Below are 27,331 nucleotides of genomic sequence, written 5' to 3'. Positions count from 1 at the left end.
AGGAAGCATATGTGAGTGCGTTTCAAGACATAACCGAAGATGATTGGAAAATCTCATGTCAACATGTAAGAAAAATTTAAAATGACTATTACAAGAGAGAACATACCCTGTAAGAGGACATTGAAAGAATTATAATAAATCTTAAAGATGACAGTAGTAGTTCTTCAGAATCATAGGATGACTGTCCAGCCAGCTCCAGTCATGAAAATATGGACATTGATTTTACTGAAATACAATATTTGGAAGAAAGTTTTTGGTTTTATTTGTTTTTAAGTAAAATGCCACAATTCTGAAATGATTTCTCAAACTTAAAACATGACATACTCTAATTAAATTTGAATACAATGGCAAATGATTTACCAGTTTATAGTTTTATATTTTTATTATAGATAACAAATCACATTTGTCTGGCTAATTTTACAAAAGTAACACTATGTACAAATTATATTATAAATTACGAATGGAAAGAGTAGTAAATTTTTCCTCTTCTCATAGTTTCCAAATACATGCGGTGGCCGAATCTGAAAATCATCAGCCATGGAACTAGGCTGACCATTGCTCTACGTACAATAATTTATTGCACAGTAGTTCTTCAGTAACCTTGGTTTAAAAATATTTCATCCATAGTGTGGAAGCTTTGTATTAGCTAAAATCTGAAATGTGAGTAGTAATATAGTATATGTTTATCCACATTACATTATCAATTCAAGTTCAATGTTTAGTCGGCCAAGTAAAAGGTGAATTACAATATTGACATATAGCAAGTTATCATGATAATTAGCATAGCATAGTAGTAGTTCACACCACCAGGTATTAATGATTACAAATACAAAACATTTATGTGAAGCATTAATTGTATCTGAACATTCCTTTTTTATTCTACTTCAATGTGTGGTGGGACCAGCAGTCTTTACCAAGAATGTTACACTAATAATTTAGTTGAGATTTTATGACACCAATCATATTTGAGGCATTCAAAATCCTATCACCCATAAATGGTAACAAAAACCTTGGAATCTCCGGCCTCATGATAATACAACTAACACTATGCCAAGGAGATAAAGGTCTATGGATATTGGATACAATAAATTACCTTGTGCACTGGTGTCAATTTTTTTATTTAGTTCCCATGTTGTACTTTTTCTTTCACATTAGCAAACACAGAAGAATCTCCATCTCTAATAAAATTTAAATAATGGAGACTATGCATTTCTTCACTCTTGAAATTTTTTATTTTAGATTCCATTGCCGTAAACGGCTCTGTAATTTTTACAGCAACTAGGTCTGTTTAAATCTATTCTTTTCAATTCATAATATTGTCCTATTGTGAAACAGTATTTATTTTTGAAACCAATAAATAGGCTTTTTTGTCATTGCTGATAATTCAAGCCTGGAAAGAAAATTGTCATGAGATAGTATGCTAATGTAAAGGCATGAGTAATCTAATAAATAATAATTCCTATATTGTGTATGGAACTTCCATTCCTAATGATGAATCTAAGTTGTGACCATATAACCTTTTTAACTAGCCCCCTTAAATATAAACAGTAATATATAGAGTAGCATCCAATATATACCTTTTTACACTGGCAATAAATCTATCTTAGTCACCAGGTTTCTTTCTTTCCGTAGTCAATTATTTGTCCCATGTATTGTCGTTTTCAATTGCAAGAAATATAATACCAGCCATATTTGGCGAGTCCACAAAGATTATCATATTAGCCACTCGCGTGTAATATCTGCAAGCTGTTATGATTGCCCACATAAAGCATATTATGTTTGTGTTATCCCTTTCAGAACAATGGTGCCAAATTTCATCACACATGCTGCATTAAAATGTGGAAAGACTATGAAAACCCTTTTGTTTTTCACTGGCATATTGAATTTGGAAACAATAACCCGAGTATGTTTTGGCACATTAAATGCCCACTGAAGTTCGTGCTTCGAGTCCACAATCAGTTATCCAATTACCAATTGCAGGTTGTTACTAGAAATCATTTCCACAGGTAGTAGATAGGCATCGGTATCCGGTTGGGATCAATTGGTTAGTTCTGGTTCCAACGCAGCTTCAGTTGTGCTAGCACTGACGGTGCATGACGGAGCTTCATACAGATATTTTGGTATAGCACGTGTATACGTGTACATCAAAGGTGTACATACACCGAGACCACCATTATGTTGTCTTGTATCGAATCCTAAAGGCTGAACTAAACTCCTTGCAAATGTGATAACAAAAATTAGCGTCGTCGATAAATTCAAACAAAACATGAAACAGAAAATCATAAGTATTGATGGACTAAACACAAATTCGACCTCACACCCACCACATAAGGTTGTTTTTTAATCGCGAGTAACGTCATATTTTTGTAAAAGCCTGGAATGCAATGGCCGTCACAAGTCACGGAGGTGGTTGTAATGTACTGTTCTTATAATGAAAAAGCGGCTATTCAATTTGGCCGTATATAATACGACCGTCGAGTGAAATTTTATTTTATTTGATTTATTGTTGTAAAACAGACTTTGGTATGAGGTATTTATATAAAAAAAATATCTTCCTGAGTTACGCTACGGCGATTGGAATTTAAGTTTTTACAAATGAAATATTTATTTATAATAGATGATTACTGTATAAAATCGAAACAAACATAGACTAATATATAATACTGGAAGATACAAACACTGAAATGAAAAATACAATTAAATATATCGGTAATATGATTATATAAACTTCTGTCAACAGAATTAATTGCTGATATGTTGTTAACTCCTGTCGTCCAATTATTCTTTATTTAATTGAAAGCTCCATAGATGTTATTTTTATTATGTATTGTTTATTTTTTTATCTTTGAAATATTGTCTATTTACGTATTTTATCGCGGTGATATATATTATTATTTTCTCCCAATATAAGTACATATAGCATTAGGGAGAAAATAATAATATAAATCACCACGATAAAATCCGTAAATAGTTTTATTTGAAAAGTTACTGTATAAAATACGATTTTAAAGCACCTATCCCGAGGGAGAAGTTAATAAATAGAAACAAAATCATAACTTTTATTGAAAAAACTATATATTATATTCTTTTATCGATCGTCACATTTACAAATTACATTATATTAAATACAGGTAAAATTCTCAGGCGATCTTATTTATAATTTTAAATCTAAAATTTTGCACAGGCAAAACCGCGTGCAATAGTAGTGACATTAACGTAATGTGATGAAACTTACTTTTTACCTTAGACCCAACAGGGTATTGAGCTGGCAACGTCCCATAGGTTCACTTCACGACCTTGACGACGGTCAATAGGAAGAGCGGCAACGTCGGTTGTAATATGTCAAATCATAAATAAAGCTTCTATCAAATACTCATAACAATGGAGGTACACGAGTGTACTTTGTTTACCGTTGTTTACTTTTTCTTGACGTAAGTGAAGACGCTATTTCAAGAAATTTGAAGTGCTAATTCATTAAAATATGTACGCTTTCATGACTGTGCCTCAACTTAAAGTTGAGGTTCGTAAAAGAAATGCGTCAATTGCCGGAAAAAAAGGCTAATTTGATAGAAAGGTAAATACTATAATATTTAGGTTATAATTCGCTTATATGCCTTATTTTCTTGTTCTCGGACCTCAGTTCTTGTTTTTGTTATAGATTGCAATCTAATGACCGGAATAAAAATTTTGGTGTTGACTGCGAGATCCAAGAGGAGATCGCATATCTGAGTCCAGCCACTGATACTTTCAGAGACATAATTGCGGACACTTCTTTACCAATGATTACGAGACAAGCAATACAGGAATATTTTGAAAGTTATGTACCCATATGTAATGATTATAATCTTAGGCAGTTGTTTACAAAGATGACAGTGTAAATTTTATGTATTTAAATTGGTATACCTACACTCATATATCATGATATCTTGATAACATTATATTATATTTTCTTACTACATTATTGTTTTTTTGCAGATATAATACTCAGCATAAAGGACAACTCCTGTACGAATTTCGACATCTTGTGACTGCCCGCTATTCCACAGATGGCATTTATACCCACTTGCGAGGACAATGTAAAGCCAGTATGAAAAAAATGGTATACTTTGTGGATATAAAATTAAGTAAAGATGGAGTAATTGAAGAATGCCATTGCGATTGTGCTGCAGGCAGTGGTACTCAAGCATGTTGCAAACATGTCTCTGTATTGTTGGATGGTACACAAAAAATATTAAATTGCATCTGTCAAGTACTCAAAAATTAATGACATTCAATAGACCCAAGAAAGTATTTTATAATTCACCCATTGCAGCTCAAAATTTACCCAACAAGAGATTGAAATCTTGTACTTATAACACACTAAAAGATACTTACTGATATTATGGACAGTTATGCTGATTATGTGAAAATTTTAGTAATGGGATATGATGAAAGCTCAATACCTTTATTACAGACATGTGAACCCGCAAATCCACATGGCATTGAATGGGATCGTTACACCTATGTAGATAGGACTCCAATAGATATTTTACTAGAGAAGCTATTATTAAAAAAATATTATATCTGAACAAATTCAGGAAGTGAGAAGAATACAAGAGCCCAAAGTGATTCCTCTGAGTGGCATGAAAGATCATGCAGGATTACTGCCAGTATGTTTCATTTAGTGTGCCACAGTAAAGCATATAAGTACCAAAAATATATGTAATCGATATGATTTTGGCCCCTAAAGCTGTGCAGACTATGTTAGTTGTGCATAGTAAAATCCAAGAAACTATTTCCATTGCCAAATATGATAGAGATTATGGACTAATTATATAAAAAAGTGGATTCATTATATCATTTGAATATCCTTTTCTGGCTGTTTCTCCAGACGGTATATTGGGTAAAGATACTATTGTTGAGGTTAAGTGTCCATATGCTGCTAGATATTATAAAATAACCTCTGTGACTGTGCCTTACTTAAAAATACTTAATGGAGAATTACATTTAAAAAAGCAGCATCCATATTATGCCCAAATCCAAGGCCAACTTTATTGTTCGGGGACGCAATATTGCAATTTTATTGTTTACACATTTGAGGATATGAAAATAATATTCATTAATAGAGATGACTCATTTATTAATGGCATGTTGACAAATTTGTTAAACTTTTATGTACATAATTTAGAACCAGAAATGTAAATAAGTATGTGTATAAGAACTATTTACAATTAATAAATAAATTGAAATAATTACATCTTTTTATCTAATATCTTTCACAATATAGTAATAGTATAATTCCTGAAATTGTAGATGTTTAGCACATAAAACATAAAAAAAGATTTTGCTCACTATTGGGATATAGTTATGGTCTAATTCATTTTTAAAATTTTGTTTGTCTTTGTTAATCCTATTATTCTTTCTATATGAACTCCTTTGTTTGCAAGCTCCCTATCTTTTATTACATTAAGACCAGGCAACTGAAATTTTTCTTTTAAGAAACTGGGAATCCTAATGGTCACATTTTTGTCTGATGAAATATATATTGTATCATAAATCCTCTGTCAGTCAGTATACTACTACCACTTTCACATTTTGCTAAAAGGTCACTTTGTTCCACTGCCTACTGATCACTTATCAATCCTGCAAATGCTTGGGAACAATATAACAGCAAGCTACCAGGTATTGCACCAACTAATAAATTAGAATTAGAATCACTGCTAAGAATAATCACATTGCTGCCATAATATTTTATTTTGTGAACCACTGGACTAAGAGCTGAGTAGACTAAATTAAATTTTTTATATGATTCAAAACCTGTGTAAAACTTAATAGTGGCATTATCATCTTTATATCTATTCATAAACCCATATTTGTGTTCTTGATCAACTTGAGTGCCCTTAGATATAAATTCATGCATAATATATGTACATCCTACTGCACTGTTGTCTTCTGTTTTGACTGCTTCTTCATGATCAACTTCCAGTAAATTGTCTCTGTCACTTATTAGGTTAACTTTGCTACTTGATGGTTGTGAATTATCTACATTTGTTACTCGACTGACTTCTTCGTTCAATACGTTGTTGATGTGCCACAGCAGCTGGATTTTCTGGTTTTATCTTCGTTAAGAAGAACACAGATAGCACAGCTGTCTTTTTAAGAAATTTTGCAAGGAGCTCATAACCTGAAATCATAAAAAACAAAAATAATTAGCACGAAGTAATTAAAAATTAATGGAAATAGGTAAATCACATAGAAATTCTATAGTGACTCACCTGTATAATTGATTTTCCCGTAATAATCTTTTTTCTGTAAAATGCGCAACACACAATCGTGCTGTGCTACTAGCTTCGAAGTTTTTTTATACGTAACGCAGATTCCCATTGCTTTCTACGTTTACTTTCCTTTGGAAATAAATGTATTCCTCTGTTTTTACAATTTAACGCACTGCATTGAGGCATTTGGAACAAAAGTATATTATATTCATAAACACTCAGTGATACGTCATACGATTTGACGTTTGTTTTGTCAAGCCAAGGTACAGTGCGCCCTCTGTGGTGATAAAAGTTAGTGATTCTCCTCATTTCTATTTTCTATTTTTCCCATTACAAAATTATTTAAAAGGCATATCATATTTGATGTGTTTTTAAATGATTCATGTATATTCTACTACGATATATCCAATTTGAAAAGAATAAATAACGCCATCTCACGGTTATTTTGCTGCGACAGCGTTAATCATTTATATATAGTTCTCATTTGTGCCGGTATACTCAGTCAGCCGTCACTCACACTAACAATACGTACTTGTCAAATTTGATGAAATTTTAAAGGCCGAAATATCCATGATTATTAATTATTTTTACGTTTTTCTTTCAACTGCAAGAACTAATCACTAACTAGACGTGAATTTAAATTCTTTACTTGCCAATACTTGTTTAGTTACCCAGATTAAAGCCGAAACAAAATGTATGAAAATGGACCTTGAGGTATCGCCTTAATGTTGCACGTACTCACGAACTCGGTTCGGAAGTAGCCGGCGGGTTCGTTGACCCCCGGATCGATGGGGGAATTTTACTGAATCTGACAAAGTTGGATTACTCTGACGCTCTTGGGCCGCATGAGCTTCTTTAACGTCTAGGTTTTGGTACGATACTAAATATGTTTATGTTTGTTTGTTTTAGATCACGGTCTGTATGTGTTTGTCGCTTTGAGATTGGTTGCATTAATTCTTGTGGTAAAATTCTAGGGTTTTATACATTGAGCTCGCTTCTGTTTGGTATTAAAACTGCCTTTACATGTTTATTGGACACATATTTAGACGATCTTTGTACAAGTGTTACCTTTCCTCTTCGGGTATAGAATATAGATGGCAGGCTTGACTTATGTATAAAAAGTAACGGAGGTGGACGAAAAAAACTAGTAAAATACGTAAAATAAAAACTTTATTAACATGTAGGCATATAAAAGGCAATGACAAGTCAATACCATTACCTATTAAAAATATTTAAATTTTCTATTAAAATTTTGAAAATTGGTAAGCGCAGTTTCGGACCTCCACCCACGAGGTGAACAGATGACTAGTATCGGTATAGTTCATTAAAAAAAAAAAGGTCATTAAACCATCACAAGTAGGTACTGAGGATCTGAACAGCAGAGACGGGATAAGGGATGGGGAAGAAGTGGAACTAACATAAAAAAAGGAAGCTGCTATCTGTGCTTATTATAAAACAAAGTCCCCAAAAGCTGTCTGTCTGTGTGTCATCGATTTTCTCAAAATCTACTGAACAGATTTTTGTACGGTTTTTACTAAAAGATAGTATAATTCTTGAGGAAGTTTTTGGTTAATAGTACATTACGGTTTTATGTAAATTGACTGATAACGTTCACTGTTGAAGAGGTCGCGTGGTTGTAAAAAAATCTCGTGGGTCGGGATTTACGCGAAACAAGCTTTGTGTAACACTGGGGCCTTATTCTCTATTCCGCACGTTAAGTTAACAGTGCGTAACAAGCACGTAACACAACACATCATGTTTAGGACTATAGAAATTTGGCTTACAGAATACCAATCCACGCAAATTTCTCAAAGATAACATGACACGGCCGCGTTACGCGTTTATACTATCGTACAGAATAAGGGCCCTGTTTCCACACCGCCAAAGCCCCGGGCACAACTAGTACCTTATAATACGTGTTGAGAAGGAAGGAAACAAGCCACTGTCCTCAATTAACTGTTTGTTCTCATTGTCATAGCATACTATCGGCATGCGGCTTCCCTCGTGCTGCGGTAACAATAACCTCGTTTCAACTCGCGTGCGGCCATTCATTAACGACTTATCAACATTCAAGTATTAATTAATCCCAGTGTGAATGCCGTGCGCGAAAAAAACGAGCGTTAATATATTAATGTATGGGAGGGTTGTTTTTGCATGGATTTGTTTGGATATGGCTTGTGGGGTCAGCGTGAGAGCATGGTTGTCGGGTTCGATTATTAGTTAAAGCTGTAATGTGTAGATTTTGGGACGTCTGTCAATTCTAGTACTGAATTTCTTAGAGGCGGTTAATGTTAATTGGACGTAATTTTTTGTTTACAGGTCTGTGGAAAGCTTTGATAGGTAGAACTGGTTTTGTGATGGTTAGAGACATTTTGAAAGTTTTTTTTTTCACGTAATTACATGTGCATAATTACTTTAATTTTATTAAAAAATATTAATTGTCATATAAAATTTTGTATATAGTTTTTGGCCTCGTTCTATAGATACTATCCGACAGAATCCCGATGAATTTAATACTCTCCCCGTCTCTCCCCTTTAACCTGAGCCGAGCTGTTGGGCATGACTTATGCGTCCCCAGCGATTTGACCTTTGCCTTATTAGAAACTCTGTATCTAAACGTCTAGACAGGATTAATTTCTGAAAGTTAATACAGTGATGGATGAAATTAAAATTCTTAAAGTCTACGATGTGCAGTCGGCCGTAAAAGTAGCAAATTTTTTTTTTTTTTTATTGCTTTGAATGACGAGACGAGCTTGCCGTTCGCCTGATGGTAAGCGATACGACCGCCCGTAAACAGTAGAACACCCTTCAACATCTTGAATTACAAAGTATTGTTCGGTATTCCAACGCGCTCGCCATCCTGAGACATGAGATGTCGTCTCATTATGTCCAGTAGTTACACTGGCTACAATGCCTTTCAAACTGAAACACAATACTACACACTGTGGCTTGGCGGCAGAAATAGACATTGCGGTGGTACCTACCTAGACGGACTCTCACATATGAGAGACCTACCACCAGTATAAATAAAAAAACTTCAAATCGCGTTTAAACTTTTTGTCTCCGTTTCAATAATCGTTTATATTGACTAGCGTATTAATGATTTCTTATGTTTACGAGAATGTTGGACATTAAAATAACACTATTCTATGGCTTTTATCGTGGTTTTTATATTGTAATTTTCTCCCGACGTTTCGAAGACTGCAGTCCGCCCCGTGACCACGAAGGCTGCAGTCTTCGAAACTCCTGGAGAAAATTATAATATAAATAATCGAGATAAAATTCGTAAAATAGTTTTATTTTTATAACTAGCGTATTCTTTACAAATCATCATTAAAATCGGCTCTGTAGTTTAGCCGTGAATTCGTAAGAAACTCGGATTGGGTTTGATTTTTAGTATTCATATGAATATTTATCAGTATATTGTATTAATTATGATTTATTTTGTTTCAGGTAAGCTGGAGATTTTTTTTTTTGTTGAAGTAATGGTGATATTCAATGATGTTGAATGGTATGTATACCCGAACTTTGAACACAGTGAAGATACAGCAAATATTTTTTCAATTCTAGATTATTTACGTTTCATGTTTGGACGAGAATTATTATTTCCAACTATGGACCATATACTGACGTTTCGCCGTCGAGATAGTGTACTGTTTACGAGCATTCGTTACCTAATCGTTGATCTCATTCTCTCCCAGTGTTACGAACGAACAGTACAGGAGACCACCTGGGCAGTGGTTCGTTCGTTCTTTAAAAATTTATCCGTTACCTTAAGAAATATAAATGATAAATTTTAGAAAGAAATTACTATGAAATTGTTATCAAAACATCGTAAGTAAAATTTCAAAACATATAAAGAAAAACTGAATATTCTGTTTAAATTTCCACCCTTAACTATCAAATTGCTCCCCTTAGGGCCGTGGGCCGCACGTTGGGAAACACTGGTTTAGATAAAAAGAAAAATATTTAGGTGTATGACTTTTTTAGTTAGATTATATTTTGGCATTTTCAAAGATCCATCCGGATCTTGAATCTTCGCTTCGATCCCGAGAATGAACCAATCAAAATAACTCATTTGTGAGCATGTCAAAAATACTGCGTTCTGATTGGACCATTTTCGCGATACGTTGAATAAAGCGATTGGAAAACCGTTAACGGCGTATTATTTAAATTCAAAATGGCACTCAATTATTTTAAAAGGCCAAGTACTTTATCTGTATCCAGACAATATTCGCTATAATCCGTTCAGAATTAACTGTTTGGGCGGTCGTTGAACTCCGTCCCGTCTGGAAATTTCGATGTCGTGGACTGAAAATATTACTTCTGCTACTGGCGACTGTATCTTTGGGGATTAATACGTTTTCGATATTAACGAGTAATAATAATGTTCTGTTTGTTTGAATTGGAATTGTTTGGCGTATGAGGGGACGGCAGAGGTAATACAATAATTATTTAAGTATATTTAAATTGTTTCTCTTGCCTGCCAACCTTATAATGTGGGGCCAGCGCAACAAACATTTAAGGAGTGTTGTTAGATTTTGACTATCTTTAGCTCTCTGCCAAATCTTGTAAGAAAAACCTACAAAGTGTATTTGCCTTATTTGGTAATTGAACCTTGGATCTTAAGATCCGTGGCCCGTAGATGCTGCCAGGCACTAAACTAAATAGGCGTCTACAGTGATTCATTCGTATATATTATTAAAAAAAAGTAACTCCGCCGCATGTGTGTCTGAACGCGATAAATGCAAAAACTACCGAATTGTTTTCGATGAAATTTGGTATGACGGTAGTTCGTGACCCTGGGAAGAATATAGCCTAGAGATGGAATATATTTTCTCCCGGGAAAATATGTAGTATAGTAAGATCTATTTTATATTCGACCACATAGCGACCCCCGTACACAAGGTGTTAAAACCCGCCATAGTGGCCCACGTAAGTGTGTCGCGTTCCGGGATCAGCCTGTGTATATCCGGTGCCAACAGGCCGGCATAATTGTGTCGACTGCCGAGGGGTAATCGTGTCTCGTCAGTCGACATTCTATTGTACCCCTCTCTACTTACCATTAGATGCAGAGAGCTCACTTTGCTGCGCAAGTATAAAAATAATAAGTCGGGAAAACTCTTTCACTCGGCCTACGAAAGCTAGTAAAAAGAACTGTCACTGTCTACAGAAATATTTCCACTAATATTTCACTAATCAACAGAACTATACACGACTTGTCAATGATCAATTGCCTCCGTCTGTCAAACGCTCAGTGGTTTGTTGCGAAACGCGTCACAAATACCCTAACAACAATACTTTTATCCAAACAATATACAATATTTAATATAAATTTGTAATATTTCGCGTTTATAATATGAACACATTAGCATAACATTTTATTCGCGGGGGACGACACAAATTTTAGTAAATTCATACTGCGGACATGCCGTGTAATTATTTTAACAACACGCGAGCTTCAACTTTGCCGCGTTTAAATTTGCCACAAATAAATCATGTTTCGTTTATGACACACGGAAAATTTTGCGCTAGTTTTGTTTTACAATTATGGGGTAATTTTGAACTTGTATCACGATTGGAGGTAACTTATAAAAGCTTTGCATTTCACAAGGTTGACAACTTAAAAACAGATGATTACCGTTAATAAAACATGTGATACGGACATATGAAAATATTATGTTAAAAGCAAGTTCCCATTTTATAAAAGCCAACAGTATAGTGATTTCTTATGTTTACGCTAATGTTAGACATTTGTTTTGAGAAAATTAAAATACAATAAACTGCGATATAATCTGAAAACTAGTTTTATTTCGACTATGTACGGTATTTTACCATTGGACAAGTTTAACAATTAATACTACATTTAATTGTTAAAGCGGTAATTTTGAAAATGATAACGGATACTTATAACTTAATGTCAGAAATAGCCGACATGATTGTGTTTAGTAACACAGAATTATGATCTCTCATTAATCGATACTCAGGACACCATTCAACTAACTATCAGCCATTAGGTGCAGGGGAGATATTTTTCTGGTCTCGTGTAAATATTATGAAGGTTCACACAGCGGAGTAGAGCGGGAAGTCGGGATGGACTTAGTACACGTCATTTCATATGAAAATTGATAGAGTGAAGGCTCCATCTATGATGGCGTTCTAATAAAATGTTACGCTTTTTTATGGCCGATGGTGAACAGGCTGTCGTTTTTGTGGTCTAGTGTATCTGTGGACCATAAGGTTCTAGGGTTAATACCTAGGTTGGGTTGCAATTGAGTATTTTGAATTCCTCAGAGAGAGCCAATGATCGACTTTTGCAACTAATCCTTAGACAATTAAAAATAAAAAAAGATAATTAGGTATAATTAATCGACACATCTAGGTTATTACGCTCACCAGACCCTTTTTTCACGCTATGTTTGCATCGTAACCAAACATTACCCGCTTCATTTGACCCCTGTTCTTTTATTAGAAACGGCCCTTGTGACCCTAGCCATCGGCCAGTATTGGTTCGGTGTTCGTACATATCGATACAAACGTCTTGCGATTTGTCTTAAAATCGAAATTGCGACGCGAGGTGACGTGAGATTTGGCGGGAATTGGAAATTCAAAAAAGGAATAAAACGGTTTTGTGCCAGGGATACATATTTTTTTGTCGATTTTTTGAGTGGTTGGTAAAAATAAATAAACATTCGGCCAGTGCGATTTATGAATCGTAATAAATCGATTGTGTACGATTGGAAGGTTATTAGTTGCAGGTTTTTATGAAGTCCGGATTACGATAAAAAGCGGTTCTAAGTTCAAGGATATGAGTCATTAGGTTCAGGTGTTTATAATACGAAGTTAATGACTAACAGTTAATTAAGATCTACAATTCCATCTACGTAATTTTTATTATACGTATAATTAAAATAATTATTAATATTACAATGTCTTACGATATTAATTTATATTTAATTGTGTTGATGAAACATTACAATGTACGAATACTTAATACATGTTATAAAAAAATTACGAAGGCACATCTGATACCCACATCACCGATATATCCATTGGGACGGATATTTAACATACCGGAATTACTTTCTTGTCAAAAAGTCCATCAAGTTTCTTTCCGAAGTTTTCTTATCTATAACAATCCCACGTAAAAAAAACATACAGTCGAATTGAAAACCAGTTTGGGAGACTATAATGTATATGGTCAATAGAAATCACCTATCTTCCTCTATGTGACACTAATATCAAAGCAGATACTTTTATTCTAAACTATATTATAAAGGCACATTATAAAAAACAAAGGTATCAGTGACATCCACGAGCGTAGTTTTCTATATTCGTGACGTCAGTATTGATTGAACGCGGCCCCCGCCGTCCGCGCGGTAAATTTTTCATAGCATCGTCGGTCTTGCTTTGTCATTCTTTGTTCTATCGTGGAATAATCGTTTGATATTATTTCTGATCGTGTTGGGGTAGATTTGAAATTGAATTTATGTTGGCTTAAAATTAGGAAATATGGTACGTAGTTTATATTTGCTCGAATTTAAGTAGTTACTTTTATTTAATATGAAGGATTTTTAGTTCTCAAATTGAATTTGACGGAAAATTCAATAGATATTCAAGAAAAAATTTTTGTTCCAAAAATAGTCATTTTGTGTTCATGTTCAAGACTGTTCTTTTAACTTTATGTTCTGTAATATAATATAAATACGTTACGATCATACCTACAATTTTTACGTTATTCTGTCACAACGTTTACATTCAATATTCGTTTCACCTTTACCCCATTGGACATTTCACCGGTCAAAACTACCCCGATGTTAGACCTTCACCCTCCTAAACCTACATCCTTCAGCATTATCTATTGTTACCCATCTCCCCTCAGAGCGATGGATGGTGCTCAAAATCGTAGGCGCTTCGTGTCGAGTGGTTTGTACTATCACAATCTACCCCATGGTACAATGGGGTATCTGTTACAATTTGTGAAGGGCATGTGAAGATGAAGGTGTGATATTTGAAGGATTCTTGATGGCTCGTAAGGGGGATTTTGAGTCCCGATGTGAGGGGTGGGTTGGATGTAATAAATTGTAAAATATTGAAATTATTTACACTATATTGCTGTCTTTTTGATTTATATATTAATTGACGTACACTATATTTTGTAGCAGCGTGCGAAGTGGATCTATTATTTTAGCTAATAATATAGAGGAATTTAATAGTGTGTTGTCGGCTCCTGGGGCAACGGATGCTAGGGTTGTGTTAAAAACATATTTCAATATTATGAAGGGAAATTTGTAGGCATCGATCAAAATGGACATATGGAGCGACATAGTCTTAACAATTAACAAAGCTCCACAGGAATTTAAAAACACTTCTTTTCATTCACATAATATATATCTGATTGTTATTTAATTTGAATAATTAATTTGATATAGTTTAAAGGCTTTTCTCAAGATAGAAAAACGAATGAATTTCGTATTACTCTTTGAAAGAATAAATCACTGATCAATTTAAACATAATTCTTTTCTGAGCCCCTTTTCCCTTTTCTGTACCTCTTTTCCTTTTCTGTTTACTATGTCTGACATTCGTGTAAAAGATATCGAAGTGTATCTCTCCCCGCGTCTTTCCGGGTTGATTTGCACATACGTAAGTTAGCCACAAAAGTTGTTACCATTTTAAAACTTGCGATTGGGTGTATAATTTTGTGTCCTTATTCATACTTTACTATAGTTTTACTAAGTTTACTATATTTTAGACGAAGATATTTTTCGTATCAATACTGCAAAATGATACCATTGTGCTTAATAGGGAGTGAAATGCCGTCCAAATAGAGTATTCATTAATAAGAAATGATTATCCATCGACAGGCGTCACAACTATGTCAGTTTTTCGAAACTATTAGAACCCATACATTGTCAGGCTATTAAAAAAATATGAACTTTATTTCATACCTATTAAAGTCGCTATTTAAGAGCTGCCGGTAGCTGACAGTTTTAGTTGACAATCAAGGGATGAATATATGTAGATTTGAAGTTAAAAAATACTAAGCAATTTTTCCAACAGACGGTATCATAAGCTGTCTAGTACTGAGTGGTTCCGCGAATACCGACCTAACGAGCCACTCATCCAGACTGGTGTCTGTTTTAAACAATGGCTTCGGGGAAATGTGTCTATTCGCTCAGTATATTGTGGCCGGAGGGTGAAAAAACGTTTGACAAAAGATATTACACACAATTGTAAGGTTAGATTATTGTGGTGCATTAGGAACCTCGGATTGCTATAAGGTTTATTTAGAACGATTAATAATGTGATTATGGGTTACACATTGTTATAAGGTTTACTTAAAACGATTATTGTTGCATTTATCAAAATTATCATTATCGTGATAATAATTGTAAAGTTAGGAAATGGCAATATAGAGGTCACCATAACTAATTTAATTATTATCATCTTTAAATTTTAGTTTTGAATTATTGAAGCACTAAATCCACAAACGCTCAAAAATTCACTATCCCTCTCTTTCCCTATAAAACCGCATCTTCTATCCCCTTTCAACACAATCACGGAAACAATACGCGGTATCAGAGCGCGCACCTGATATACCAATCAAGGGCGTATTCTTCTTTCAATAGTGTTACTTTAATTGCTTTTGCGTTTATTTCTTCCTAACGACCCATTCTTTTATTCTGTCCCTAGCTACTTTGATATGGGATTAGCCCTTATACCACTTCAATATGGGAACGGTTAAACACACGTTTACAAAATAATGCATTGATTTAGCAAAGATTTTACCATGCTTCGTCTGTCTCTCATTGGCGATTCTCATACGTGAGAAATATTAATAATTCAACGGGCTTCAGTTGTTTAAAATCAAAGCTGCTGTCTATAATCCAAACATGATCTACTGGACCTTAGCGTTAGACATTTTTTATGTAGAAAATATAAATTAGTACACGTTAAATTAAGTCGAAAAATGTATGGGGTAAAAATTAACCAAATTGACATTTTAGTTTTATAAAGATACCTTTATATTACACAGATACGATGTTTGCAACGAAACAGGAATGAGAAAACTAATTAAACCAACTCACAAACAGCCCACTGCCGTTTAAAGTATTCAAAGCATAAATTTAAATTATGGCGAGATGGAGTTTGAGTAACTTGGTTCTTTCGTACCGCTGCGTCGACAGTAAAGGTGGAAATTTCAACTTTCCGATGAGATTTGTCTGTTTTTAGCTTAACGTTAATTAATCTGTTCACATTCGAGTATGAATGTTTCACGTAAATAGGGTTGTTAATACCCCCCCCCCCCCACACACACACACATTTCATCCCCGAAGGGTTAGGCAGAGATGCAACAGGTGCACCTTATTTCCACCGTGCGTATTCCGTTCCATGACGTGACAGACGGTGAGCGTTTCGCCATATCGGATACAAACTGCCCTACCCGGAGAACGAACCTGAGACCTCAGAACTCCAGTCGTACCGTTATACAACCACGCCACGGTTATTAATATAGTCGGAAATTAACAGACGGACGCCGCGGGCGGATTTTCATTTGTACGGAAGGTTTGTTTAATTGGATGCGTATTTGGGGAATGATTTCAGCGGTTTTTTGATTGTGAATGAATTTAAATTAAGTGTTACGTTGAAGGGTTGGTTAAGGGTGGTTGTAGGTTCGAAATGAATGCGGGATAGCGTTTGAGTGACGAACAATTGGCGTTGATGTGTGCTGAATAAATCATTTGTTTTTTGCACGCAATACGTGTATTGTAACGTCAAAGGTGTAAGCAGAATTATAACGGACCACGCTTCCCGCTCATGTAAACATATCTGTGATAAAATCCATTTATTGGAATCAAAGACTCATCCGAATAATTATTTGTCAAATTACCAGGAAAGAAATGAGTGCCTACCCAAATACAATCGAAATATGTGCCCGATCAGGCGGTTAATTGCTTACTATATTTTACAAAATAAGATTTCAAGTAATATAAAAATTAGACTAAGTTTTAATTACATAAATATATATGATTTATTCTATATTTCGCAAAGAGCTGATGATTGCAGTCATGTATCGATAGCACTCAATCAGCGGGCGAGCGTTATTATCCGATACGTCGATGATTACTGCAAAAACGATGCCGCAAACCAATAATACCTATGCGTCAGGCATGTTGGGAAAAAAAATATACGTCTTCTTTTTCGTCATAGTCCGACCGGTCATTGATTATCGCTGTCGTGTTGTCGTTCTGTTGTGTTGTGTATACGGGAGCGGTTTTGGCGCGCTTTTTAAAAATAATTATTTACATTCTTTTTTTAAAATTCGTTTTATAAGTGGCCAGTGTTATTTATTTTTTAAATAAGTCGTATATTATGGATCGTGATGAATCGAAGAATGTAACGAGTGAAAGAGTTTGCATATGTGTTTACATTATTGTTAATGTTGTATTTGTTATGCGTTTAATTAAATAACTTCGGACGTGCATATGGAATTTTTATTAATCATATGTGCATCGATGCGATAGTATGATTATCTTATATTATTAACCGCGAAAACATGCTTTATAATATCACATATCTTACGTCAGTGTGTTCTGCGAATATGATTTTTGAATACGTATAATATCGGTGATTAAATAGGTGTATTTCAGTGATATTAGTAGAAGAATAAAATAAAAAAAAAAACTTTCCGACCCAAATCTCTCGTCACTTAACCTCATATTCGGGTAACTACACCTTACACCATAGTGAATAAATCTAGCTTCGCGCTAGATAGTTTTCGTGTGTCGGTGCGTACGAAGCCGCCAAGATAAATCCTCAAACGATGCGCCACCGCGTGCTGCCGCTGTTGGCGCCGGTGTTCCTCTCCAAGCTGTGGCGGAGGAGACGGCGCGCGAAAGCCATACAGAAACTGCATGGGGTAAAACTGAAATTTACATTTCGATCCCTTGTAACATGAATATGGATGTTAATGACTATGTTTTGGGCATGTGGAGAGAATGGATGGTAGGAGACTGACAAAGAGGTTTTATAAGGCGAATGTGGATGAAAGAGCCGGTAGGGGTCGACCGCACCGAACCTTTGAATAGATATCTGACGTTCTTAGTAATGTCCAGGTTAAAAGTACCCGGAACCGGCGGAATGCAGGAAAAGATGGACGAAGGTGGAGGAAGCGCGAGAAGTATGCCAGAATCGTGCAAAGTGGCAATCCATAGTCTCTGCCTACCCTTATGGGATAGATGCGTGATACTATGTATGTATGTATGCTAATGACACAGAAATCAAAGACGAACGCCTGGATTAGACTGATTTATAAACCCTTGCAGTTTATAAATCAGTCTAATTATGTTCGATATCATACAGATATTACAAGTGGGCCTTTGTCTCAGAGACAAAAGATTCTTCATTGTTCATTTTATTTAGCAAGATTACATTTAATGAGGTAGGCTAGAAATGTATTTAGACAATGATTTTCAAAAAATCATTAAAATTGTAGTGCATTCTGAGTTGGCTTATTTTATGCCCCCATTCCTCTCTTTAGATATACTTTGAACACAAAAAAGTATTTCAGTGTTGATTAGTTTAAAGAAAAATTAAAAAAACGTATACACTATAAAATAATTGGAATATTTTGATATTATGTAACAGTATTTTCATATCAATAGGTTTTCGATTATCAATAAGATTTTATGATATATTTCAACTTATAACATTATATTTGGCTGATGTCAAGATTCCATAATTTAAAACAATTTCGAGAAATGTAACATGCCAGAGTTAAAATGCTACGTAAAAAATTTCATATCCTGTCCCGTTTTAAGTGAACAATTTGGTGTGCTGTGAAAATGGACGTTTTTCCGCAACGTGCCGGGAAATGACGTGTTCAATGTGTCCCATGTTTATTCCCGGTTTGTTCCCTTAGTACTATCAGTATATTTGTTTTTCACCTATTGTAGGAAAAATTATTGTATTTAAAAATATAGGAAGGTTTAGATAAAATGTGTATGCATGAAATAATAATTTTTATAAATGCTTGTCTTAGATATAATTTTTTTATTTCTTTTGAATAGTTAATAATTTGAACATCAAGTTTTACATATCAAATCATAAAAAAAGACGGAAGTATTTAAATATATTAAAAAAGGCATAAATTCTATAATATTAAAAAAAAAAATTTTACATACCTTCTATGGCATGAAATTTATCTTTTCTATTCCATTTGTAAACTGTGCTTATCCTTGAACAGAGAAAAGGCATGATACTAATTAATTATATTGCTTTATTGATATTTAAACGAAGTAATGGATAGCATTTTTGCGTCTAAAATCACTCATCCCGGTCTACGAATGAGCTTAGCGTTGGCTTAGCACAACAAACATGCGTATTACGTGGAAACCCGACAAGGCAAAGTTTACGTCAAAGAAATATGACGGCTTCACGCGGCCTTCGGTCCGTTACGACTGCAAGTTATGTAGTACTACTTGGCAATATAGGTTGGGTAATTGTGTTTCGATTAGGCAGTCGTTTGATAGATTAAACACGGTGTTTTTGGATACAAAGTATATATCTTACTGTTCAAATTATAATTTAAAATAATTGTAACATCTGTATTCTATAGTAATACTATAACAGACTGCTTTTTAAAATTATTGATAAAAAATAAACTTTTGTAATTGAACAAGTTGTCCATTTTCTAGTTATTATGTAAAGGTACCCACTTTCTGTTACACACGGTATAATATTCGATAATATAATGTCTCTTCACAGCGACAGACATGTGAGCGTAGTTGAGTTTATATCTTTTATAGTGTGTAATAGAGACCTTTAAAAAATTCAAAAAAACATCCCGACGCACGCCATTATCTCACAAACCTTACATTTCAACAAGATGTAAGCGTTGCCGTTGAAAAATATAAACGAAACAAAGAATGTTTAATGAAAAGGCGCGATAACCGTGCTGAAACACGTCGCTTCTGTGCCCGGATAGGGGAGAGTCTGCCCACCCGGGTGAACGACCCCGGGGAACCTGTGTGTAAATATTCCCGGTTAAATGGGTCAAATGTTTTCGGGTGCCTAATGCTTGTGCTAACGGTGCGTTCCGAAGATCTGGTACCCCATTACCCCATGTGAGTTATGTGTGTTTGTGTATTTCAGATACTACAAAATGTTGTTACAATTGTTTATTTACTCTGTAAGAGACTAAGAGTATTTTCAAGCGGTATGCCATTGGCTATATTAAGTCGAAAAATTGGTAGTCAGTTTTTATTTGTACTCGCGTGTTGCTTACCTCCAAAGCCAACAGTCACTTTCTTCTTTCGAAAAAGTATCCTAATACCAAATTAAATAAAACAGCGAATCCTTGAAAACTTTAAATTAATGACGTATATTCCACATGGTTTCAAAAAATGTCGACACCAAACCGAATCATCATACTATGAGTCTTAATAACATTATTTTAGAGTATGTTATGCCTCTCGTCGCTGTCATAATTCTGTTGTGTTCTCGCCCCGAATTTGGGTCAAATGCGCTGGGCTGCCTAAAATTGGATGGGTGTGTGAGTGTCTTGAGTCTTTCAAAGTACTATGTAGTAATATGCGGATTGCGGGCGTGGATGTTGAGTGGCGGTGAGCTAGCCTTCGTGAGATTTGGGGTAAGATGATTCAAAATAGCTCGTTTTTTGTCCGCATCATTCTTTACGATATAAAAGTGATCTAATGTATAATGAACCCTATGTCAGTTACAGTGTAGGTCTATTTTCATTAATTAAAATAGTCTGTATAGGCTCAGTTCCAGAGATTGGGGTATTTTAATAAAAACATACTCGACATGTTTAGGTATAGGATAAAAAATTCTTTTAATTTATTGTTTTATCTGTTTGATTAACAGGTAATCATAAGGTGCATTTTTTATATTACAATCATTCTTTTTAACGAAACAAGAACGAAATGAACGTGTATCCGAATGTATCCCTCGACGCATATACGTTGAATTGACGTTAAAGAGCGCGTATTGCTCGTACATTATTCGGTCGGTGTGCGGGGCGAAGGATGGATGGTGGAAATTACCCCTCTGATCTATTAAACAGTTGATGACAGGTCGAGTTTGTGTACTGAATAAAAAGGAAGGAAAAATAATTTGTCAATTACATTTTCAAATTATTGCTATTGGTGTAGTGAATCTTATTTTATTTGGGTTTGCAGTAAGTTAAATAAATTATGGAGACAGCTTTAAATGTTTTCAATATCATAATTACTCCTTTTGTTACGTATTCATCGTAAAATATATTACAGGAATTATCTAAATCGTCTGTCAAGTTTACCCCATACATCAAATTATATGGAGCGTGCGTTATCAATTCATGAACTGTCTAATGTTATGTTCATTTATGGTCACATAAATTAGATATACAATGTTCCAACGTATCTGTTTGTTCACGCAGAGCGCATCGGAGTCGTCGGCGGGTGCGGGCGGCGGCGGTTCCGCCGGCGGCAGCGCGAGGGTCTCCTCGCGCTCGCGGACCTCGGAGGAACCACATATTGGTACGTATATGTTGTTTAATAAGCCTAGATTACATATATTGCGATGGGGTAAGTTCGGATAACGGGGTAAAACTGTAATTCTACATTACCCCATGGTCAGAACTCACGTCGAAGCACTCATTAATAATATTAGCTTTGTATTATATACTATTCCACTGCTGGACACGGGTCTACACTACTACTAAAAATGTTAAGGTCTTAGACTACCAAGATTGCTTGGTGCGGCTTGGTAGACTTCAACTACCTTTGAAATTTAGGAGAATTTTTAGGTTTCCTTGTAAAATCACTTTTAAAAGATATAGGTTAAATACAACATATTTTTGACGTAATTAGCGTTTCTATTCATCTCAATGATTTATGAAGTCCCTAAAAAATTTACATGTATATTTACTACCTTTTCAATAAAGCCGCATTGGACGTTCCTTAGAAATCTAATCGACAACGAGCGCCTATTGGATTTTAGCCAAAACCAATCCAATTTTGCTCACACGCCACAAAAGTAAACCGCAAGCCTGTCAGACCTCTTTGTGGTCAAATTCCCGGCGCTACGACTGCAATACATCACCGCTCATATAGCTTGTGCTATGTTTAGAAATATGAACCGTTTTTTATGCCCACCACTGCTCAGGAAAAGTAATATCATCCAGAATTTTTCATTTCAACGCTTAGCATATCACGTGGATGTTTGGTCTCATAATATATTGTCATCTTCATTGCAGGAAAGTACAAGCTTCTAAAGACAATCGGCAAAGGTAACTTTGCGAAGGTAAAGCTCGCTAAGCATGTGCCCACCGGCAAAGAAGTCGCGATCAAGATCATTGACAAGACACAGCTCAATCCAGGCTCGCTGCAAAAACTGTTCAGAGAGGTGAGAGTTTTACCAAAACATATTCACTTTTACTTTATATCTTTGTTAGGTGTTGGCGGCATATGGGACCTTTTCCCCATTAAATTCCCACCATGAAATTTTTCGGGATAAAAAGTAGCCTATATTATGTTAATACAGAACTTGGTTATTTTGTTTACTAAGTTATATCCTAATGTAGTTAGCGGTTTCTGCGTTTACTTCTAATATCTAAAAATCTTCAGAATCCTTCGTATTTGTATCATGAGTAATAATTTTTAGATAATAACACTTCTCACCTTTTACAATATAATGAACTGTGCAAACTTGTCTCATGTGATGACACTATTTCATCGTGTTACAGGTGCGGATAATGAAAATGCTAGACCACCCGAATATAGTGAAATTGTTCCAAGTTATCGAGACAGAGAAGACGCTTTACCTCGTCATGGAGTACGCGTCGGGTGGCGAGGTGAGTGCTAGCATATAATTAACTGTATACGAACGGGGTAAAAAGATGGGGTAATTATGAACAAAGTTTAGATGCCACACGACTTAGTTTGTTGGTACTTCTCAAGCCAGATCTTTTGAAAACACCAGATCAATGATATTAGATTATAATTTGTCGTTTACTTCAGACGGCGTAGAATAATCTTACTTTCACAAGCAGCCAATATCAATTAGTCTGACTGCATGAGTCAAATACTACAAACACGTACGATAAGCAATATCATTTCAATCATAATCAGCAACAGTATATCCATTACAGAGAGCATTGCCTCACTGACTTGCAGAGCAATCAATTGGATCTACATTCAATTCTGTATTTTCTGCTATTTGTATTAAAGCTTCTCTTCGTTTACACCCCCAGGTGTTCGACTACCTAGTGCTGCACGGTCGCATGAAGGAGAAGGAGGCGCGCGCCAAGTTCCGGCAGATCGTCTCCGCGGTCCAGTACTGCCATCAGAAACGGATCATACACAGGGATCTTAAGGTATTTGATTATAATTTCTGTCACCATGCTGATAAAGTTATTTTTGCTATAAAATACAATACAACAATGTGGCAACTCAGGTGAGCTATTCAGGTATTTTAGAGCATAAGAAAGAAGTGATTCACTTGATGTTAAGTGGTACCATCACTAATAAAAACTCACACGACACCATCACCAATGAAACCCCACGTGGCTGCAGCCATCGTGTGTGGAGCTTTAAGAAGGAATGATGATTTGATATGACAAGGATATTTTAGATTTTTAGTAATATTAATGACGATAAGATATTTTATAACCTCAAGAGATACTGCTGGCAAAAAAAAAAACTAGGCCCACCTCATGCGACGTCATGTGCAGTGAACTCATTTAGCGGTGTCCGAATAAAAAATAATCGAAACGTACATTGTTTTCAGGCCGAAAACCTTTTGCTGGACGGCGAGATGAACATAAAGATCGCCGACTTCGGCTTCTCGAACGAGTTCACGCCAGGCGCGAAGCTCGACACGTTTTGCGGCAGCCCGCCGTACGCGGCGCCTGAGCTCTTCCAAGGTAATGATCGTGGGACCTCATAATTTTTCCTATGTTTTTGTCGTGAATAGCTAGGTACTCATCATGGTGTCTCCAAATCTTAAGATTTTGCAGTTCCAATCCGAAACGACCACATATAAACCTCAAAACTGTGCATCCACTACATCGTAAATGACAAATTGGAAAAGATATATTCCTTCAACATCTACAATTTTTTTGTATTAATATTTGTGTTCTGTCCTTCCAGGCAAGAAATACGACGGTCCCGAGGTGGACGTGTGGTCGCTGGGCGTGATCCTGTACACGCTGGTGTCCGGCTCGCTGCCCTTCGACGGCTCCACGCTGCGGGAGCTGCGCGAGAGGGTGCTGCGCGGCAAATACAGGTCATTCTGATGCAGTGTTAGCGGGTTAGGTTAGGATGGGTTGGGATTTTCGATTGAGATTATGTTGTGGTCTTGTGAAGGGATGGATGAGCGTTAATTATTCGAAGTTATCATGTTAAAAGGGTAATTGAGACGCTGCCACCATGTTAAATGATTACTCAGAAGAAAGAGGAAGAGGGAGAGAATGAAAGATAGATACATAATCTCGCCACACATGAAGTATGTCTGAAAGGGATAAGACTGAAATTAATTAAAATTAGGACATACATAAGGCCCGTTTTTTTGTGAGACTACGACCACGGTAATTTAAACTAGATATTTAACGCTCATAATCGCCATAATTAAATCGTAAATATATTGAAACATATTAAAATTAATTCGCAAAATCCCTATAAAACAATGTTACCAATGCAACTGTACAAAGGCTCCGATTATAATACTCTCATTTACGCATCCGCAGAATACCGTTCTACATGTCGACCGATTGCGAGAACCTTCTGAAGAAGTTTTTGGTACTGAATCCGGCGAAGCGCGCCTCGCTGGAGAGCATAATGCGGGATAAGTGGATGAACACCGGCTACGAGGAGGACGAGTTGAGGCCCTACGTGGAGCCGCAGCAGGACTTCAAAGACCACAAGCGGATAGGTGAGTGTTGTGCGGTGTGGAGAGTCAAGTCGCTTGATGATAAGGCTTGAAATGGCGCAGATGGGGTAAATCGTATATTGAAATTTGCTAGTTTATGACGCTAGGTTTGAGACTGGGGTTAGGAAGATAAAGGCAGATGGGGTAATTTCAGCAAGATTTTACGTAGAGCTATTTGAATAATCAACATTTTATGAAGTGTTTGAGTAAGAATGAACTTTGTCAGTAAAATAATTGTGAAAAAGAATTTCTAATAAAAAATTGTAGGAGTATTACGTTATTATTTTATAATATATTTCCAACAAAAAAATACAAATGGAATTTAGTTTTATCAATATTTATTCTAGTGCTACTTATAATTGTCAATCAATGAATTAGATCCATTTCTAGATAAAACAAATATTGAGGTAATTGTAAATAACAGCAAAATTAATGCTGTGGAATAATTAGGATGAGGCATATAACAAAATATAAATAGTAAAAATTTAAATTTAAACTATTTTAATTTCAAATTAATTTGAAAATAACGATTACTAGGTTACGTTAAAAATAAATTAAATTATTTTTTTGTAAGTTTACCCCAATGTTAAAAGTATATAGCTTCTGCGAAGGTAATATATGCACGCTACTGAATTATGTTCTCTTTAATATTTCATATTTATATCACGACAATCATCCATTAAAGGCCAGAGCATATAATACATATGTATGCGACTCAGTTATTTATTTACACAGCATTCAAACATTGGTAACGCTACGTATGTGTCTTAAACTTAACTCTTTCCATGCAAATAATTATAATTGACTTTCTTTTTATTGTTATTTCATAGAATTAAAAGCAATTAATCGTGTATGGTGTGAGTTTTTAATGTTAACTTTCGTGATTTGATAAAACAAATGATTTTAGCTAGAGAATAAATAAATAAACCACGTCAGTTAAACTTAAGAACTCGAAACTATACAGGTAATTCAATAAAGGTAACTTTTTTAAAATTTCTTTTGTGTTTTTAACTCTTGAGGATGCCATCCTAAGTATTCAAATTGGTCATAATTTATTGAGCTTAAAAATGATATGTCTATGTTTTCCACCAACGTCCAACAAGACGGAAATAGACGTACCCAATAACACTACGTCATAACACGTCATCGCATGGAAAGAGTACGCTATACGTCAAAATTCTCAGCCATTTGTGTATTTAAATGTATTTTCTTGTATTTCATGCCGTCATTGGTACAAAATACGGGCACAGCGCAAGTTGGTACGTGTACAAGGGGTTGAGTAGTTACAATATCTATATGTGTCTAGATATGGCCTATGGGAAGAAATCTGTCTCATCGTATATTGATACAAATCATAATCGATAAACATAATTTTAATTTTGCATACCGTTGAAACGGTGAAACATGTTGCACATGTAAGATATTTAACATCATAATTTATACCATGTTTTATGTAAAATAATTTGATTTGATTTGATTTGATTTGAAAACGTATGATCGAAGACGAAATCGATTGTTTAGTAATTCGATTGATTGACAAATCAATTTATAGATCATTTCATCCACGAAGGGCGATCCACTACTTTCCATAATCGTTTACAGTGTGCGTGAGCAGCAAAATTGCACACGCACACTACGTTGGATAGCGTTTGGGAAAATACTTGGATTAGTCCTCTTATCCAACGAACGACACCCCGCAACACCCCCTCTCCAGTAGTGGTGGGACGCGGCTTTGTGAATAATATGACATTTATAAGTCCTATGTTAAAACATAGTCCTATATTAACTTTATAATATATAATTTTTCAAAAATATCATCGATGAGACAGTTTTTTTAATGTTTTGTGTTGCGTATTTGTAATTGTATTTCATGTACATATATGCTTTATATGTTATTCGTATATGTAGCTAAGTATGTATTTGCTAATGGCATTATACTTATGTAGTTCCTAGCTATTTATATGAACACAATAGATTATTAGGATTGTTATCTACATTAATAACCTTTATGATATTCATTATACAAAGATACACAATTTAAAATCTACAAGAAGTTATTTTACTTGAAATCAAGTGATAAGAAAGGGAATAAACAATACTTCTCTTACACCCACTATTAAAACTTCCGTAAGCACATACATCGTCT

The 27,331-nt window shown here is 35.1% G+C and overlaps 2 protein-coding genes and 2 long non-coding RNA genes across 37 annotated transcripts in view; 2 read left to right on the top strand and 2 right to left on the bottom strand.

Moving 5' to 3' along the window:
- LOC115450511 (MAP/microtubule affinity-regulating kinase 3) overlaps window positions 1-27,331 on the top strand; it is a 246,736-nt gene that overhangs the window by 198,015 nt on the left and 21,390 nt on the right. For 28 of the 31 annotated variants that reach the window (XM_037437522.1, XM_037437616.1, XM_037437534.1 and 25 more), the window contains 8 exons: window positions 21,695-21,794; window positions 22,514-22,662; window positions 23,003-23,110; window positions 23,510-23,632; window positions 24,046-24,181; window positions 24,408-24,543; window positions 25,004-25,188; window positions 26,436-26,444. In XM_037437522.1, the coding sequence (XP_037293419.1) occupies window positions 21,695-21,794; window positions 22,514-22,662; window positions 23,003-23,110; window positions 23,510-23,632; window positions 24,046-24,181; window positions 24,408-24,543; window positions 25,004-25,188; window positions 26,436-26,444 (946 nt within the window). The remainder of the gene's footprint in view (window positions 1-21,694; window positions 21,795-22,513; window positions 22,663-23,002; window positions 23,111-23,509; window positions 23,633-24,045; window positions 24,182-24,407; window positions 24,544-25,003; window positions 25,189-26,435; window positions 26,445-27,331) is intronic. The other 3 variants (XM_037437574.1, XM_037437545.1, XM_037437586.1) reach the window with 1 other exon arrangement.
- LOC119189024 lies at window positions 239-2,872 on the bottom strand. The gene is made up of 3 exons (XR_005112216.1): window positions 1,578-2,872; window positions 1,094-1,390; window positions 239-653 (listed from the first exon to the last, which is right to left on the bottom strand). It is a non-coding gene; the product is annotated as an uncharacterized LOC119189024 (long non-coding RNA).
- On the top strand, window positions 3,425-4,810 carry LOC119189021. 4 transcript variants are annotated; one of them, XR_005112213.1, is made up of 4 exons: window positions 3,425-3,574; window positions 3,659-3,897; window positions 3,976-4,099; window positions 4,454-4,810. XR_005112213.1 is itself a non-coding variant. In XM_037437628.1 (4 exons), exons 1-4 carry the CDS (start codon window positions 3,534-3,536, stop codon window positions 4,565-4,567), a joined length of 438 nt encoding a protein of 145 aa, XP_037293525.1. In that variant the 5' UTR covers window positions 3,425-3,533; the 3' UTR covers window positions 4,568-4,810. The 4 variants fall into 4 exon arrangements, 2 of the variants coding, with proteins under 2 accessions (XP_037293525.1, XP_037293520.1); XR_005112212.1 differs by having other exon boundaries at window positions 3,976-4,217; XM_037437628.1 differs by having other exon boundaries at window positions 3,659-3,817.
- LOC119189023 lies at window positions 5,103-6,528 on the bottom strand. The gene is made up of 2 exons (XR_005112215.1): window positions 6,255-6,528; window positions 5,103-6,163 (listed from the first exon to the last, which is right to left on the bottom strand). It is a non-coding gene; the product is annotated as an uncharacterized LOC119189023 (long non-coding RNA).

The sequence above is a fragment of the Manduca sexta genome, chromosome 2 (genome assembly GCF_014839805.1).
Source record: "Manduca sexta isolate Smith_Timp_Sample1 chromosome 2, JHU_Msex_v1.0, whole genome shotgun sequence".
Lineage (NCBI taxonomy): Eukaryota > Metazoa > Arthropoda > Insecta > Lepidoptera > Sphingidae > Manduca > Manduca sexta.
The sequence above is the reverse complement of the archived record's forward strand: the minus strand, read 5'-3'. Positions and strand labels throughout refer to the sequence as shown.

Coding starts and splice junctions, on each gene's coding strand:
- LOC119189021 (XM_037437623.1), top strand. CDS start 3,534: ATGCGTCAATTGCCGGAAAAAAAGGCTAATTTGATAGAAAG. Junction 3,575..3,658: donor AAGGCTAATTTGATAGAAAG/GTAAATACTATA, acceptor TTTTTGTTATAG/ATTGCAATCTAATGACCGGA. Junction 3,818..3,975: donor ATACAGGAATATTTTGAAAG/TTATGTACCCAT, acceptor GTTTTTTTGCAG/ATATAATACTCAGCATAAAG.